At 43.5% G+C, this 15,995-nt stretch overlaps 3 protein-coding genes across 3 annotated transcripts; 2 read left to right on the forward strand and 1 right to left on the reverse strand.

The window, feature by feature from the left end:
- The first annotated feature begins 3,814 nt into the window (after nucleotides 1-3,814).
- On the forward strand, nucleotides 3,815-8,001 carry LOC119771119. Its single transcript, XM_038266518.1, has 3 exons — nucleotides 3,815-6,112; nucleotides 6,163-6,964; nucleotides 7,598-8,001. The coding sequence occupies exons 1-3, from the start codon at nucleotides 3,815-3,817 to the stop codon at nucleotides 7,999-8,001; spliced, it is 3,504 nt and encodes a 1,167-aa protein (XP_038122446.1).
- Nucleotides 8,002-9,518: 1,517 nt separating this feature from the next.
- On the forward strand, nucleotides 9,519-14,934 carry LOC6038473 (pterin-4-alpha-carbinolamine dehydratase 2). The gene is made up of 4 exons (XM_038248638.1): nucleotides 9,519-9,628; nucleotides 9,691-9,859; nucleotides 9,936-10,046; nucleotides 14,534-14,934. The coding sequence occupies exons 1-4, from the start codon at nucleotides 9,588-9,590 to the stop codon at nucleotides 14,834-14,836; spliced, it is 624 nt and encodes a 207-aa protein (XP_038104566.1). The 5' UTR covers nucleotides 9,519-9,587; the 3' UTR covers nucleotides 14,837-14,934.
- LOC6038474 (N-alpha-acetyltransferase 40) lies at nucleotides 14,854-15,735 on the reverse strand. Its single transcript, XM_001848219.2, has 2 exons — nucleotides 15,494-15,735; nucleotides 14,854-15,437 (listed from the first exon to the last, which is right to left on the reverse strand). The coding sequence occupies exons 1-2, from the start codon at nucleotides 15,607-15,609 to the stop codon at nucleotides 14,930-14,932; spliced, it is 624 nt and encodes a 207-aa protein (XP_001848271.2). The 5' UTR covers nucleotides 15,610-15,735; the 3' UTR covers nucleotides 14,854-14,929.
- Between the last annotated feature and the right edge of the window lie 260 nt (nucleotides 15,736-15,995).

Below are 15,995 nucleotides of genomic sequence, written 5' to 3' on the forward strand. Positions count from 1 at the left end.
AATTATGAAAATTTTGAGTACATTCAAAAAAATATATTGTGAAAATTTAAGTATTTCACAAAAACTACTCTAGTATAAAGTGAAATACCAAATTTCGCTTCGTTTGATACCTATATTGCAAATTATGAAAAATTTGAGTATTTTCGATGAAATCCTTTTTTTTAAATTACGGTGATTTGTAAAAATTTAAGTATTCAACAAAAAAAAACTTAAAAAAGGTTAAAAAGCGTGAAAAGTTTTACTTCAATTAAAAAAAGGGTATTTACAAAAAAAAATACGGTAATTTGTTAACTTTTTTTATATTTTACAAAAACACTGAAATAAACTGAAAATACATTCAAAATTTTGCTTCGTTTGATACCCATATTGCAAATCATGATAATTTGAGTACATTCGAAAAATACGGTATTTTATGAAAATTTTAGAATATTACAAAAAAAAAATAAGGCGAAAATGCATACAAAACTTTGCCTTATAGCGAATTGTGAAAGTTCGAGTATTTTCAACAAATACGGTATTTCGTGAAAATTTTAGTATTTTGCCATAAAAAAAAACTCTAAGAAAGTGAAAATTCAAATAAATAAAAAAAAATCTTCAAAACTTGCTGTATTATTAAAAAATTCTGAAAGCAATTCAATTTCAGTAAATTTTAGAAAGATTATGAAAATGAGTTATCGTCCATTATCGTCGATTGCCTAAAAGTTTTGCTATAAAAATTTAAATTTAGTTTTTCAAGCGATCCTGTTTATCGAAATTTTCTTTGCATTTAAAATGTTCCATGCAAACATTATCTCTGAAAAATGACGGAAAAATCTCTAAATAGATGTGCATTTTCCCGTTCTTTAAATATGTGACATATATAAACTTTTTAAGGCTCTTTCCTTAACCTGATACAAAGTGTTATACTAACAGGCTATCGTTTCCAATAAATTACAAATTACAAAATTACAAGGCTTGTTCGAGTACGAGGATCCGGACTATCGGAGGGATCGCTGTCGATGGGTTCCAGACCTGTCGACGGAGAACATCGCAGCGATCCCACCGTACTACTACGACCTCATCATGCGCGCGGGATCGTCGGGAGCAGCGAAGAGCGATCGGCAAGACTCGCTCTATTGCCCACTTGCTGCGGTGGTGAACGGGTCACGGCAAAACCCTACTCAATTTTATATTTTATTTGTGTTTAATGTTAGAATAAATGTACTTAGAGAATAAATCGTAAGCCGGCGAACTCCACAACTTCACCAGGTGAGAAGGACCAGCACGGGGGAACAGCTCGACGGACCAGAGAGCTATCGAAGGCGGAACGGCTCACATCCCCACATTGCTGGTCCTTCGAACCGGATAACTCCGGGAAGGACCGTCAAGGCAACACATTTGGATCGTCTGGGCCGCGTGAACCGCGGGGACGACGCCATCGCAGCAGCAGCGCGCGAAACCAGGTCGCGACGCTGTACGACGCCATTGCAACCGGGCATTCAACGGGACTCCGCATTGTCCTGTCGGGATCAAAGGACCTTTTCATCACGGCGAGGATCGGCCATCGCGGTAGCTTACTCCATGTAACTACCTTTCTGGTGAGGTAAGCTAACTCCGCACTACGCCTAGTATATGTCTTGGCCGAAGCCGAACTCCACTCTAACACCAACTTCTTTTACGTCCTGCTGTGACTTTACGACTTCCGAGTCAACCGGCCATCGGAACGGCCCCCTGGCAACTTCAGGCGCTACTAATCGTCGGTGTGGTCAACTGCTGGTGCGGTCAACTACCGACGCGGACTACTCGAGCGAGGACGACTGCTGAGTTTCGATTTGGACAACTACCGGTGCGGGAATCCGCCGGTGAAAACGAAATCGACTGTGGCATCAACTCATCATCATCGCGTTCGTGTGCTGCTGGTGTAGCTTTGGACGCCGGCAAGGAACGGCGGTACTGAACGCCGGCCTGGATCGCCAGTACGGATCGCTGGAGCGGAACGGCGACGCTGGTTCGCTGGCTTGGGACGCTAGCGCGGAACGCTGGTACGGGACGACAACTCGGTGGACGCCGACCGATCGGTGTTGGCAGGCTGGACGAAGCCAGCCACGTGTACAATCGTGAGGACTTGCAGCCGTCGACCAGGGCATCGCACTCAAACCTGTTTGCATAGGTAACACACTAGTATATGCCCTGCCGGGGCAAACTCATTTGGTTACTACACAATAAATCCCGTTTTCGATGCACACACAAACACCGCTTCGAGTTACCATTCTTTGGCGCGCAATCCCTGGGTGTTAACCCATCCGCTTCAACGTGATTCTTCGCTACTTCGTGTTGGTGTTGCTGTTAGTTCTCCAGGTGAGGCACAGTATATGTCACGCCGAAGTAAGACTTTTTGGTACTACATCTGCCCTCTCACTCTCCTCGGTTTGGAACGATTCGATTTGGCTGCTCTGAGACTCCGCTTTGCTGCTCGTTTTCTGGTTGTTGGACGGTTTTCTTCGGTATCCTGCTAGGCTGTTGTTTGCACAGGTAAAGCCAACAGTATATGTCGGCCGAAGTGAAAACGTTGGATACTACATGCACTCTTCTCCTCGTCGATTTCCCATTGAACTAATTCGAGCGTCACTGGCAACTGGCATTCATTGACGACCTGCGTGGACCGTTTTACGGACTGTGGATCTACTGCGACATTTCATTCAAATTTACCCAGCGCAGTAAACTGTTGGGCAGGTCAATCACGCTAAACGTCATGCCGCGACTTCCGAAATCAACGGTGGCGACTGCCACGACCTCGCTGAAGGTGCTTCTGGCGAAGCTCAAAAGCCATCAAACTTCGTTTAACATCATTTGCCAGTTCAAAGACGATTACCCGGAAGATGCGACCGCCAACCAAATCAATGTTCGTCTCGAGCGTCTGGATGAACTGTGGGAATTGATGAGCGAGGTCACAAGTGACATCATGGCGCACGACGATTTTGAGGGCACCACTGCAACATTTGACAAGGAACGATCAAGTTGGGAAAATCTGTACTACGAGGTCAAATCTTTCTGCTGGACAAGTTGAAGGATTTCACGCAACCCAACCTCAATCAATCAACCCTTCCAGCTGATCAATCAACGTCGTCAGGCTCTATGGATCATGTTCGTCTTCCGCCGATTACTCTCCAAAAGTTCGATGGAAACATCGACGAATGGTTGAGTTTTAGGGATCTTTACACCTCACTAATCCATTGGAAGACCGATTTGCCAGATGTCGAGAAATTTCATTATTTGCGCAGTAGTCTGATAGGCGAAGCTTTGTCACACATCGCGAACATAAAGATCTCCAAGGCCAATTATGCACTAGCTTGGGAAACCCTGACTAAGGAGTACAACAACCACAAACTGCTGAAGAAGAAACAGGCGCAGTCCTTCTTCGAGCTTCCTGTTCTGGTGAAGGAGTCCGCAAAGGATCTGCACAAGCTGGTGGAATCGTTCAATATGATCGTTCAGTCCCTGGACCAGGTGGTTCAGCCCAACGATTACAAGGATCTACTTTTGGTGGAACTTCTGCTCAAGGTTGGACCCTGCTACGCGGCGTGGATGGGAGGAGTTTACATCTACGAAGGAAACGGACTCTTTGAAAAATCTGACGGATTTTCTCACGCGTCGAGTACGGATTCTCGAAGCGTTACCCGTGAAGACGTCGGAGTACAAACAGGACTCTAACGCAGCCGCGAAGAAGAAGCCGTTTCAGGTTCGGGTTAGCCACAACGCTGTCCAGAAGCCGATCTCAAAATGCCCAGCGTGTCCCGAATCGCACGGACTCTACATCTGTCCGACTTTCCAAAAAATGTCGGTCGCGAGTAGGGAATCGTTCATCCGTAACAACAACCTCTGTCGCAACTGTCTGAGGTCAGGTCATCAAGCCAAGAAGTGCACATCTCGCTTCTCGTGCAGGAACTGCAAGGCCAGACATCATACGATGGTATGTTTCCAACCGGAAGGAGGAGGAAATGCGCGTAGTAACCCGACTGAGATGGTGCCGACTACGAGCAACAACAATCAACGCCAATCTACGCTAGGTGAAACCGCAAGCACAGCCGCTGGTGAGCAGGTGTCCTCCCACGTGGCTAATCGTCGAACGTCGAAAATACTATTGGCAACCGCTGTGGTACTGATCGAGAACGAGCATGGTCTTCGCGTACCGGCACGTGCTCTGCTCGACTCCGGATCTGAATGCAACTTCATATCGGAGAAACTTTGTCAACAACTGAGGATACAACGGGAAAAGGTCGACGTTTCGATCACTGGCATCGGAAATGCCACCACCAAGGCTAAACACAGGGTTCAAGCCACCATCAAGTCACGGTTTTCGTTCTTCTCACGGGACCTTCACTTTATCGTGCTTCCAAAGGTCACAGTTGATCTCCCGATGACTCAAGTGGACATCACGGAATGGGAAATTCCAGACGGCATCGATCTGGCCGATCCGTCATTCTTCAAACCAGGGAGTGTCGATCTGGTGATTGGCATTCAGGCATTCTTCAGCTTCTTCAAGACTGGGAAAGAGCTGTCGCTCGGCAACGGATTGCCTACTCTAACTGAATCGGTTTTCGGTTGGATCATTTCCGGCGAGGTGGTAGAGACTTCACAACCAACCACGATCACCTGCAACATGGCGCTCACTGATCGGTTGGACGAGTTGCTGGAGAGGTTTTGGGCCTGCGAGGAAGTAGGTGACTCCAACAACTATTCGGTGGATGAAACTCGCTGCGAGGAGCAGTATCAGCGCACGGTGAAACGGGCACCGGATGGGCGCTACACGGTCACTCTACCAAAACACGAAGGAGGTTTGGAACAGCTAGGCGACTCGGCAGAGATCGCAACCAAACGGCTGTACGGATTGGAAAGGAGACTGGAAAGGGACTTGGAATTGCGTAAACAGTACAACGACTTCATGACGGAGTACATAACTCTAGGGCACATGGAGAAGGTGGATGACGATTCACGGGCGAACGTCAAGCGGTGTTTCCTTCCGCATCACCCTGTTCTACGCGAGTCAAGCACTACAACAAAGTGTAGGGTGGTGTTTGATGCCTCATGCAAAACATCCTCGGGCGTCTCCTTAAACGACACACTGTTGGTAGGGCCAATAGTGCAACAAGACCTGCGTACGATCATGCTACGAGCTCGCGTTCGCCAGGTGATGCTGGTCGCCGATGTCGAGAAAATGTTTCGACAGATCGACATGGACCCAGAGGACCGACCACTTCAAAGCATCAAATGGAGGTTTGGACCGAACGAGGAGGTGGCCTCGTACGAGCTATCCACGGTGACCTACGGCACCAAGCCTGCACCGTTCTTAGCAACACGCACACTCAAGCAGCTCGCGACTGACGAACGGGAACGGTTCCCGTTGGCGGCGGAATCTGTCGACGATGACATTTACATGGATGATGTTATTTGTGGAGCTGCTGATCTGGACACCGCAATCAACCTGCGCCAACAGTACGATGGAATGATGGCCAGCGGTGGGTTGAGATTGCGGAAATGGGCGTCGAACTGGGAAGACGCACTCAAGGGAGTTCCGAACGAGAATTTGGCTTTCGCTGACGAGGTCAGCTGGGATCAGGACGCAAGCGTTAAGACACTGGGTCTGACGTGGCTACCAAGAACTGATCAATTCAGGTTCAACTTCCAAATTCCTGAAATCAAATCCAATCAACCTTTGACGAAACGGATCGTCACGTCAATTGTCGCACGACTTTTCGACCCACTCGGCCTGATAGGAGCTTGCGTCGTTGGGGCGAAAATCTACCTCCAGGAGTTGTGGGATCTGATCGACAAGGAAACTGGGAAACCGATCGACTGGGACACGGAGTTACCAGCGACGGTGGGTGAGAAAATTCGACGTTTTTTGCTAAAAATTCCTCACTTGAACGAGCTTCGCATTCCGCGCTGTGTGCTGGCACGAGGAGCCACAAAGTTCGAGCTGCACTGTTTCACGGACGCGTCTGAAAAGGCGTACGGAGCGTGCGTTTACCTTCGCAGCATGGACGCTGAAGGCAACATTTCGGTTCACCTGTTGACGTCGAAATCGAAGGTCGCACCCGCAAACTCCAAACTCTGCCCCGCCTTGAGCTCTGTGGTGCGTATCTGGGAGCACTACTTGTGGAAAAGGTTCTGCAAGCTCTGAAGGTCTCGGTGAACGTGTACTACTGGACGGATTCAACCTGCGTTTTGATGTGGCTGAGGGCTGTACCAAGCACATGGGTCACGTACGTGGCCAATCGCGTCGCCAAGATTCAGGCGTTGACGGCAGGTCACACTTGGCACCACGTACCAGGAACGATCAACCCAGCTGATCTGATCTCACGTGGAATCCCACCTGACATGATCGGAAGTAACGTGATCTGGTGGGAGGGACCGATTTTCTTGAAATTGGAGAAAGACCAATGGCCATCGCAACCAACCGTGTCCCCGGATGAGGCACCGGAGAGGAGAAAAACGGCGTGCACAGCAACTCAAGAACAAACACCGTTCAGCGTTGACTTCGTTTCAAGGTATTCGTCGTACATGAAGCTCGTCAGGTCAACGGCGTACTGGTTACGGTTGAAAGCTATGCTGCGTCACCAAACATCACCTAAACAACATAAATTCCTCTCTGCGATGGAGTTCAAGCGTGCTGAACTGGCCATCGTTGGAATGGTCCAACGGGAGGTGTTCGCGGACGAACTGAAGGCTTTGTCGGAAGGGAAGTCGGTTGCACGAAGCTCTCCACTGCGCTGGTTCACCCCTGCTGTTGACAAAAACGGTATTCTACGCGTGGGTGGAAGGTTATCGCACTCGCAGGAGACACACGACACCAAGCATCCCATGGTTTTGCCAGCTAAGCATCCACTGACTCAGCTGATCTTCGAGGACTATCACGAGCAACTGCTGCATGCTGGACCTCAACAACTTCTCGCAGCAGTTCGGCAGCGTTTCTGGCCACTAGGAGGTCGGAATACAGCCAGATCTGTTTATCACCGTTGTCAGCGTTGTTTTCGAGCTAAGCCTATTGTTCTCCAACAACAAATGGGACAATTGCCATCAGCTCGTGTTACTGCTTGTAAACCGTTCCTCAAAGTAGGCCTTGATTTCTTTGGACCTGTGTTTACGAAGGCTGGAAGAGGCAGAACTGCGATTAAATCGTACGTTGCGGTCTTCGTTTGTATGTGTACAAAGGCCGTACACATGGAGCACGTCTCTGATCTCTCCACCGAGAGATTCCTCCAAGCGTTACGTAGATTCATCGCACGGCGAGGTAGGCCAAGCGATATCTACTCTGATAACGGCACGAACTTTGTAGGGGCAAGGAACCAATTGTTGGAACTGTTCAACATTTTGGAATCTGATCGAGAGGTCATATGTCGGGAAGCCACCAAGGAAGGCATTAATTGGCATTTCAATCCACCCAGCGCCCCACACTTCGGTGGATTGTGGGAGGCGGCTGTCCGCTCGGCGAAGTACCATCTTCTACGAGTCTTGGGGAACAGCACGGTATCCGCGGAGGACTTCAACACACTCTTGGTTCAAGTTGAAGGCGTTTTGAACTCCCGACCCTTGACAACTCTCTCAGATGACCCTACAGACCTAGAACCCCTGACACCGGCCCATTTCTTGACTGGAGGACCAATCCATGCGCTGCCGGAACCGGACTACAGCAACGAGAAGCTGAACCGCTTGAGTCGTTGGCAGCTGGTACAGCGACAGCTTCAGGACTTCTGGACACGCTGGAGGAAGGAGTACCTGACTCAGCTGCAAGCCAAGCCAAAGAATTGGAAATCGCCGGTCAAGGTGGACGTTGGCATGTTGGTAATCATCGTGGACGAGAATCAACCTCCGATGCGTTGGAAACTTGGACGGATCGAAGAACTACACCCTGGAGAAGACGGAGTTGTTCGAGTGGTGACCGTTAGGACAGCTACTCGGAGCTACAAGCGGCCAGTCGTCAAGCTTTGCATTCTACCAACACCTGATTCCGAGTCTTCATGAGCAGTCCAGTCGTTCTTTGGTTCCGTGTGCGTCGAAGGGGAGTTTCTTTTTCTTTCAGAATCACCAGCTGCTTCAGGGTGGGTGAGAATGTTCGAGTACGAGGATCCGGACTATCGGAGGGATCGCTGTCGATGGGTTCCAGACCTGTCGACGGAGAACATCGCAGCGATCCCACCGTACTACTACGACCTCATCATGCGCGCGGGATCGTCGGGAGCAGCGAAGAGCGATCGGCAAGACTCGCTCTATTGCCCACTTGCTGCGGTGGTGAACGGGTCACGGCAAAACCCTACTCAATTTTATATTTTATTTGTGTTTAATGTTAGAATAAATGTACTTAGAGAATAAATCGTAAGCCGGCGAACTCCACAACTTCACCAGGTGAGAAGGACCAGCACGGGGGAACAGCTCGACGGACCAGAGAGCTATCGAAGGCGGAACGGCTCACATCCCCACAAGGCTCAAGTTTTTATGTAACTTTCCGTTCTATTGATTTAAATTGAAATTAACCCTATTTTTTAAAGTAATGATATGAAAATTGTGTTTAGGACCAAACGAAAATTATAGGCTAAATTAGAAAATAGTATTTTTTGGGTCCCCGCCTCATCCAATTTTTGATCTGTTAAAACTATTGGAAAGAAGAACTCTTAAAACTTATGGTAATTAATGGGTTGGCTGATTTGAATTGTTTTATGTGACTTTGCCAATGTTTAAAAAAGTGTCGATTTTCTGGGCTTTACTTCGGCTGTGATTTTCATAAGCATTTCCTATATTTTTCTAAAAAAATGCAGTAACCTACGCATTTTTTCAAATAATTTTTATGATATTTAATGGTATCGTTATAGAAAATGTGAAAACATGCAGCTGCAGCTTTGTTGACAAAAGGAGCACGTGGTCGCATGATGGCGGCATCAAGCCAGAATTAGGGGTGATTATGTGATTAAAAATGGAAGTTTTTGCAAGAAAAATAATATTTTTGCGACCGAATAAAAAAATTGCGAGCATGTTCAAACAATTATTCCTGATGTCGGAGAAGTGATAAAAAAAGCAAAATAATTTTTCTACAAATTGAATTTTTTCACTCCAACTGGGAATCCCTAGGTCTATCCACGACCGTTTCCAATGACCGTGAGAAGATGCCAGAAAATCCAGCTACGAGCTAAATCCACAATACGAGGCGGTAAGATAAACTAAATACTATCAGAAACAAACATTATATAAACAAGATAAATAAAAATTAAGAAGCTGAAAATCAAACAAGAAATCATAAAATAAGAGATGAAAACAAGAAAGAAAATGTTTTCCGCAAAACAAATGTTACTCAAAATGAACACGGAAAAAAACTCCAAAAGAAAACTTTGTGGATTAGTGAGCTAATCTTGAAAATAAGACTTTTTATGACAATTTTTCCTTCTTTAATTTTGTTAATTTTGACCACATTTTTATATAACTGCAATCGAACTCTTTGAACGTGTAAGCTCAGAGCGGTGACATTTCTAATAAACTGTGGTACAATTTGATTGTTTTGAAAAATAATCTTTCTTGATCTCACAGTTCTTTCACATTTTTTCCAATAACTCATAAAAATGATTCTGAAGAATATTTCGTCAATGTTGCTTTCTAAAAGGTGAGTAAAATTAATAAGGAAAACACATAATTTCAAACAATATCAAACTTTTTCACCAAAAGCCCCCACCTCACAGTGCCAAATCGCCTGTGGCCCTCGAACTCGTTCCGGCTCGATGGACCGACAGCAGTGCTGTTGGGGGGAAGACAACATTCGCAAGCAGTGGGGAGCAGCAGCACTTGGAAACGAATTGAAGGCATTGCAACACTCACACCAGCAGCAGTAAACCAAGTAAAGCAGCGTCTCTAGCTCGACTTGACTTGGGGGGTTCAGAAATCACATTATCTCTACGCTCTCTTCCCAACAGACGAATCAACGACTCCAGCAGAGGCGATCAGTCTCGATCGGAACACGTCAACAGGCGGAGAGTGCCAGCAGCAGCAACTCAGCGATTAAAACACCCAAGAAACGCAAAATGGTAAGTGCAACAAGTGGCTCGAGCCACCATTGCTGTGATGCTGTGGGAATATCGATTATTTGATGATCTTACATTGAAAGTTAGTTTTTCAGTTGTAAATTTTGTAGTTAATTTCAATTAGCCAAATTTGTTGGTATGAGCTTGTAATCTACATTTTAGAAAGTTGATTTTTTTCGTGAGCTCGTTAACCTTGAACGTTTTTCGTTTTCGTGATTGATTATTCTTCCGGCATTATCGCGCTCTATAAATGTGAGATTAATGCTTCTCAGTTATAAAGTTTCTTTATGAGCTTTAATTTAAACTCTTTAATACTTGTTTATAATAGCTATAATTTTTAATAATTGCATCTTGCATGTTTCTTTTGTTGTTTTATTTTTATTTAGCTTCCTTTATTTCAGAAATCTTAAAATGCTATTGTTCAATTTTCTGTTTTGTTTTATGATATATTTTTAATGATTTTTTTTTAATTTATTCAGGTTAGTCTTTATTTTTTTTTTGTTTGTTATAGTTTTACACATGGTTTAACGGCTAATTAATTCATTTTTTCTCCCAAGAACTGGCATTTTGTCCATACTTTTTATAGCTTTTTGCGCCCCCTAAAAACAATTAAAATTTTAATAGCAATAAAATAATATTATCATATAATATTACTACCGGAAATTTGCAAAATATCAATGAAATTATGTCATTTTTTTTAAGTTTTATGTCCTTTCCCGATCTGTGGTACAAAAAATCAATTTGTAAAAAATAAAAGAGTGCTCGTTTTGACTAAAAATGCAAAAAATAAACACTATAAAACGTATTCTGAAAAGTTAACAACCAATTGTACAAGTTTTTACAATGTCGAAACTTACAAAAATGTACAAATCCTAGTATATGAAGGACACATTTAAACTCGTTTTTAGACGAGCTTCGTTCTAAATATTTGCCAAAGCCCAAAATCAATTTTTAAATCAAATTTCAATCAAGCATGAATTTTTGAATTAAATAGCTTTTTTTCTTTTTTCAGGGAACTTTGGAATTGTGATTTAACTTGTCTCGTATTTTTGCCAGCCTCTAGGAGAAAAATATTTTAAATTATCTTAAACTCCATATTTTCATTTATTAATATTTAAATTAGATTTTTTATTTCAAATTGAAATTCTGAATTTTATTTTTCAATGTTTATGTGGTTCGCTTCAACAATGTTACAAAATATCAAAAAGTAATATTTTTGTCAAAAAACTTAAAAAAAAGTAGTAAAAATAGTGCAACCAACTTACACTTCTAACAATTTACATGTCACTGGATTGTTGGAGTTTTAATGAATATTTTTGAATTTTTAAATTCTCATTTTCAATGTTTATAAAATCTCAATATAATAATGGAATTCTGCTTAGTTTTGCTTAGCACAATGTTTGCATTCCTAGCAAATCAATGGCAATAAAATTAACCTTAGGCAAAAATACGTAACTATGCCTATTTTGAGCTAAATCGGTTAAGTTTTAATGGTAGCTAAAGATCGTTAAAATTTGTAGAAATATTTTTTTTCATTAACACTCAAACGCTCGGGTAGTCATTTGACCCCTATTTTTTTTCTTAAAAATCTCACAACTTTGGGTAGAATTGACCAATTTGGATGCTTCTGGTTGCAAAAGATCCAGATTCATCTATATTTTCAAATGTCAGATGGGGGACAAATACGGTCCACTTTTACTGGAGATATTCCGGATTCCGTTGGGGTACCTCGGCCCTCCTATTTGGGTTTTTGGAAAATATAACAAAATATATTCCACAAAACAAAACCGCAAATGATGCAAAACTTCAAGGCATCATTCTAATACATCATTCTGCAAAAATAATTGACATTGTTAAGTCTTACGGGGCACCGGAGCCGGTTCCAGTTGGGCACCAATCGACATCAGCTCAGTGAACCATTTCCGGTTGGAACCTGTTCCGGTGCTCGAAGGACTTGACCATGTCATGTTTCTATGCAGGATAATGTATTATGATGATGTATTGAAGTTTCGCATCATTTGCGGCTTTATTTAATGGAATAAATTTTGTTATATTGACCAAATCCAAAATAGGAGGGCCGAGGTACCCCAACGGAATCTGGAATATCTCCGGTAAAAGTGGACCATATTTGTCCCCCATCTGACAATTGAAAATATAGACAAATCTGGATCTTTTGAAACCAGAAGCATTCAAATTGGTCAATTCTACCCAAAGTTATGAGATTTTTAAGAAAAAAAATAGGGTCAAATGACTACCCGAGCGTTTGAGTGTTAAAAAAACGTCTTCCTTAAATCGCTAAAAACTCTTCAGGGTTAGCTCGGATTGTTTTGAGGTGAACTTTACGCCACCTTTTGGTGGAATTTAGAAATTCTTGCTTTTTCTCTCGAAGGACAAGAACTGTCAAACGGAGGTACCAATCGATCAAAATCCTTTGTCTTTTGCTCGATTGGTATCTCCGTTTGACAGTTCTCTATACAAACCGGCTGAAAATTGGAAGTTAGTTTTATTTTTTCATAAAATTATTTTTATTTGGTCCTTTTCGGTACTAGGACCTGGTTAGGACCGAGTTGGCTTTTGTAATGGAAGTTAGTTATTTATCCTAAAAAATCAATAGGGTATAAGTAAAGATTTTACATTTTTTTTTGGTTTCCCTAAACAAAAATCAACCTATACGAGGATTGAATCAACAAAATCTTTGTTGATATTATCAACAAAAAAATGCGTTGAAACCGTTAAAACAAACCTTGATTTCCTCAATTGGGTCCTAAAATGAAGCTTAGATTGCTGATATTGTTTACAGCGATAAAGCTTATTTTTCTGAGTACAATGACCCTTGTACGACCACAAAGAGTTTAAAATGGATTTTTAAATCAATTTGAAAAATTAACCTCGCGGGTCTTCTTGACAGAAAAGCTCCTACTTGCCAGTTCGTTCCAAGGGGACCATAGTTGATCTATCGAAAAAATGTTGTCTTGTTAAAAAAAAGTGCACTCTACGCGCTCCACGAGGTGACTAAAATCATAGAATAGAGATAGGTAGAATTGCCACTTGCCGATTCCCCCTTGTAAACGTCAAGCGACACTGCCGACAGCGCCACCACTGCTCGAAACGGGGAACTTCAGTCGAAATGCGCACTGTGCACTTTGATGGAACTGCCCTGTGCATTCTGGAGGGTGCGTTTTGTTTGACAGTGACAGATGGAAAAAGGCTTGTTGACGTTCAGTTGGCAATCAAAAATGTGAAATGGTGCTTGGAAGCCGGATGAAAAGACGAGACTAGTGAAGGTGGTAGAACGTTAGGATTAGGCGCAAATTGCGGTTTAAGTCTTTGCTGGAACACCACGACCACTTTTCTTTACTCCGAAAGGCAAAATAGTCATTTCCTCTTCCGATTCTTTACTTGGTTTGACAGCGACAGCGAAATGTCAACATGACAAAACAGATGTCTTGGAGAAGTGAAAACGGGTGTCAACTTATTTGGCATAATCTTGAAATTTAGAAAAAAAAAATGCTGATGCGAAATAAAATCATTTAATCTTATTTAAAGCAAAATATCCTAGTTAAGGGATGCACTTATCTTGAATTTTCATAATTGTTTTGATTTGTTTTCCATGTTTTTTTTAAATCATTTTACATTTTTAATGAATAATATATATGTGCCAACCAGTTCTCCACATTCTTGACAGTATTATGCGCAGGGTGTTGTAGTTCCCCGTTTCGCCGCTGGCATCAGTTAGGCAGCACAGTTTTGTCCCCCGGTCGGTAAATGAGTGGCAATTCTATCTTTCTCTATTCTATGCTAAAATGAAAAAAAAGTGATAACACGCAGAAAAATATTTTGTAGAATCAGCCTGTACGAGGTTTGATTCAACAAAATTTTTGTTGAATATAATCAACGCCGATTTTGCGTTGAAACAAACCTTGATTTTCTCAATTCCACAATTTTTTTTTTTGTTGTTTTGACGTTTAGCGTTGATTCAACAAAAATCTTGATTTTCAAATCAACAAAACGTTTTGATGCTTCATATATGCCTTATTTTTCTGCGTGTAGAAATGGTTTTTGATCGTGTTTTTTTACCGTTGTACATAAAATTTCCAATCAACAAAACGTTTTGTTGATTCAAATATGCCTTTCTTTACTTTCTTAAAATTAATGTTGAAACCACCTTGCCGCGTTCGAAGATGGTCGGCGGTGAAATTGTCACGCAGAGAATAATTGGACTGTAAACATTTTTTTCGACGGGACGATTTCAGAGAAGAAAACGACACAACTTTCACTAAAACTAAACTCAAACTATTTTTCAAGGTAAAAGATTCCAAGACACGTCCGCACTCTACGCGCTCCACGAGGTGACTGAGAAAATCTGACAGCGCGTGACTTTTTATCCTTCACTTTTGTGTCGTTAGGTTGGCAGATTTGGGTCAAGCTACACGCTGACAGAAGTCGGTGCGAGTTTGGGTGAAAACTGTATAACTTATTCCCTCCCACAGGTTGCCAAACTGACCGACGCCCAGCGCAAGGAACTGCTCCAACCGCTCCTAGATGCCGGCTGGACCATGGCCGCCGCCGGTCGCGACGCCATCTACAAGGAGTACCTCTTTAAGAACTTCAACGAAGCGTTCGGCTTCATGACCCGGGTGGCGCTGCTGGCCGACAAGATGGACCACCATCCGGAGTGGTTCAACGTGTACAACAAGGTGCAGGTCACGCTGGCCACGCACGATTGCGGCGGCCTGAGCGAACGGGACGTCAAGCTGGCCACCTTTTTGGAGGAGATTTTCGGCAAATATTGAAGATTTAGTTGTTAAGCGAGTGAGATAATTTTTTTTTGTTATTCAGTCTGAGATTGTGAAAACGAAATATACAAAATAAACGTTCTTAAAAGCCTACAGCATCAACTTGCTCATAATTTCGTACGCCTCGTTGTCCGCTTTGTCCGGGGAATTCTCGTCGATGTCGTAGCCCAACCTCCGGTAGAACTTCATGCCGTCCTCGTTGTTCTTCAGCACCGTCAACACGACCCGCTCCAGTCGGTAATGCTGCGCTAACTTTTCCAGCGCCTTCATCATGAACCCGCCCAGCCCCTTCCGCTGGAATTCCGCCTCGACCTGCATCTCGTAACAGTAGACCACACTCCGGCCGTAATCCAGATCGAACCGGAACATCGTGTAAGCGGCGGGTTTCTTCGTGGCACGATCCACCGCCACCAGATAGCGGGCCCAGTTCTTGTTGAGGTCGGACTGTTTGACCTTCGGTTGCCAACCCAGACTGCACGCCTTGTACTGGGGACCAACGTTCCGTTCCGCCAGCTTGAAGGCCCATTTAAGCATTTTAGGCTCCATGTCGGGTTTCCTTTTGCAGTACAGGTCCAGCGAGCAGCCGTTGTCGTCGTACCTTTAAAGCAATTTTAATTTTAAAAATAACTAAATTCAAAATGACAAAATTCTTACTTGAGAAACTCCGGAAAGGGGCCCATCGGAGCGGTTTGCCGGTTCGCGTTCTCGATGGCCTTTTGCTGGGCCGTTGCGGCCGCGGCACTGTTGGTGATTTCATCCAGGGCGGACATTGCGAGGGATTTTTAGGGCACAATAGTTTAACTTAAACTTGGTTTGACCGCAAACCAAACTTGCTTCGAGCGACACGCACAGCGAACACACTGCACTGATGATGGTAAACAGCAAAGTGGGCGCGAAATTGTTATGCTGCAGGCCTGATTGAAGGGTGTGTGTTGACATATGTTTTGGAGGAGGTACTAGATTGGAAAGAGGGGTTGGAGCATAAACTGCTCGAAGTTTGAATAGGGGCGCTCACATGCTCTCAGAAAAACAGAAATCTTTGCTGTTATCTTAAAACAGAAAATTTGAAAATTATGGGAATAAAAATATTTAATATTAGAAAATATTTTACTGATTTGTCAATAATTAGATTGAATTTTTATTTTTGGTAAAATTT

The sequence above is a fragment of the Culex quinquefasciatus genome, chromosome 1 (assembly GCF_015732765.1).
Source record: "Culex quinquefasciatus strain JHB chromosome 1, VPISU_Cqui_1.0_pri_paternal, whole genome shotgun sequence".
Lineage (NCBI taxonomy): Eukaryota > Metazoa > Arthropoda > Insecta > Diptera > Culicidae > Culex > Culex quinquefasciatus.

Bases quoted from the DNA above. Each gene is read 5' to 3' on its own strand.
- LOC119771119 (XM_038266518.1), top strand. From the start codon at position 3,815: ATGTCGGTCGCGAGTAGGGAATCGTTCATCCGTAACAACAACCTCTGT. The intron at 6,113-6,162 runs GTGCGTATCTGG...CAAGCTCTGAAG, and splicing joins GCCCCGCCTTGAGCTCTGTG to GTCTCGGTGAACGTGTACTA. The intron at 6,965-7,597 runs GTCGGAATACAG...ATGACCCTACAG, and splicing joins GCGTTTCTGGCCACTAGGAG to ACCTAGAACCCCTGACACCG.
- LOC6038474 (XM_001848219.2), bottom strand. From the start codon at position 15,609: ATGTCCGCCCTGGATGAAATCACCAACAGTGCCGCGGCCGCAACGGCC. The intron at 15,438-15,493 runs GTAAGAATTTTG...ATTGCTTTAAAG, and splicing joins CCCTTTCCGGAGTTTCTCAA to GTACGACGACAACGGCTGCT.
- LOC6038473 (XM_038248638.1), top strand. From the start codon at position 9,588: ATGATTCTGAAGAATATTTCGTCAATGTTGCTTTCTAAAAG. The intron at 9,629-9,690 runs GTGAGTAAAATT...TTTCACCAAAAG, and splicing joins TCAATGTTGCTTTCTAAAAG to CCCCCACCTCACAGTGCCAA. The intron at 10,047-14,533 runs GTAAGTGCAACA...TCCCTCCCACAG, and splicing joins CACCCAAGAAACGCAAAATG to GTTGCCAAACTGACCGACGC.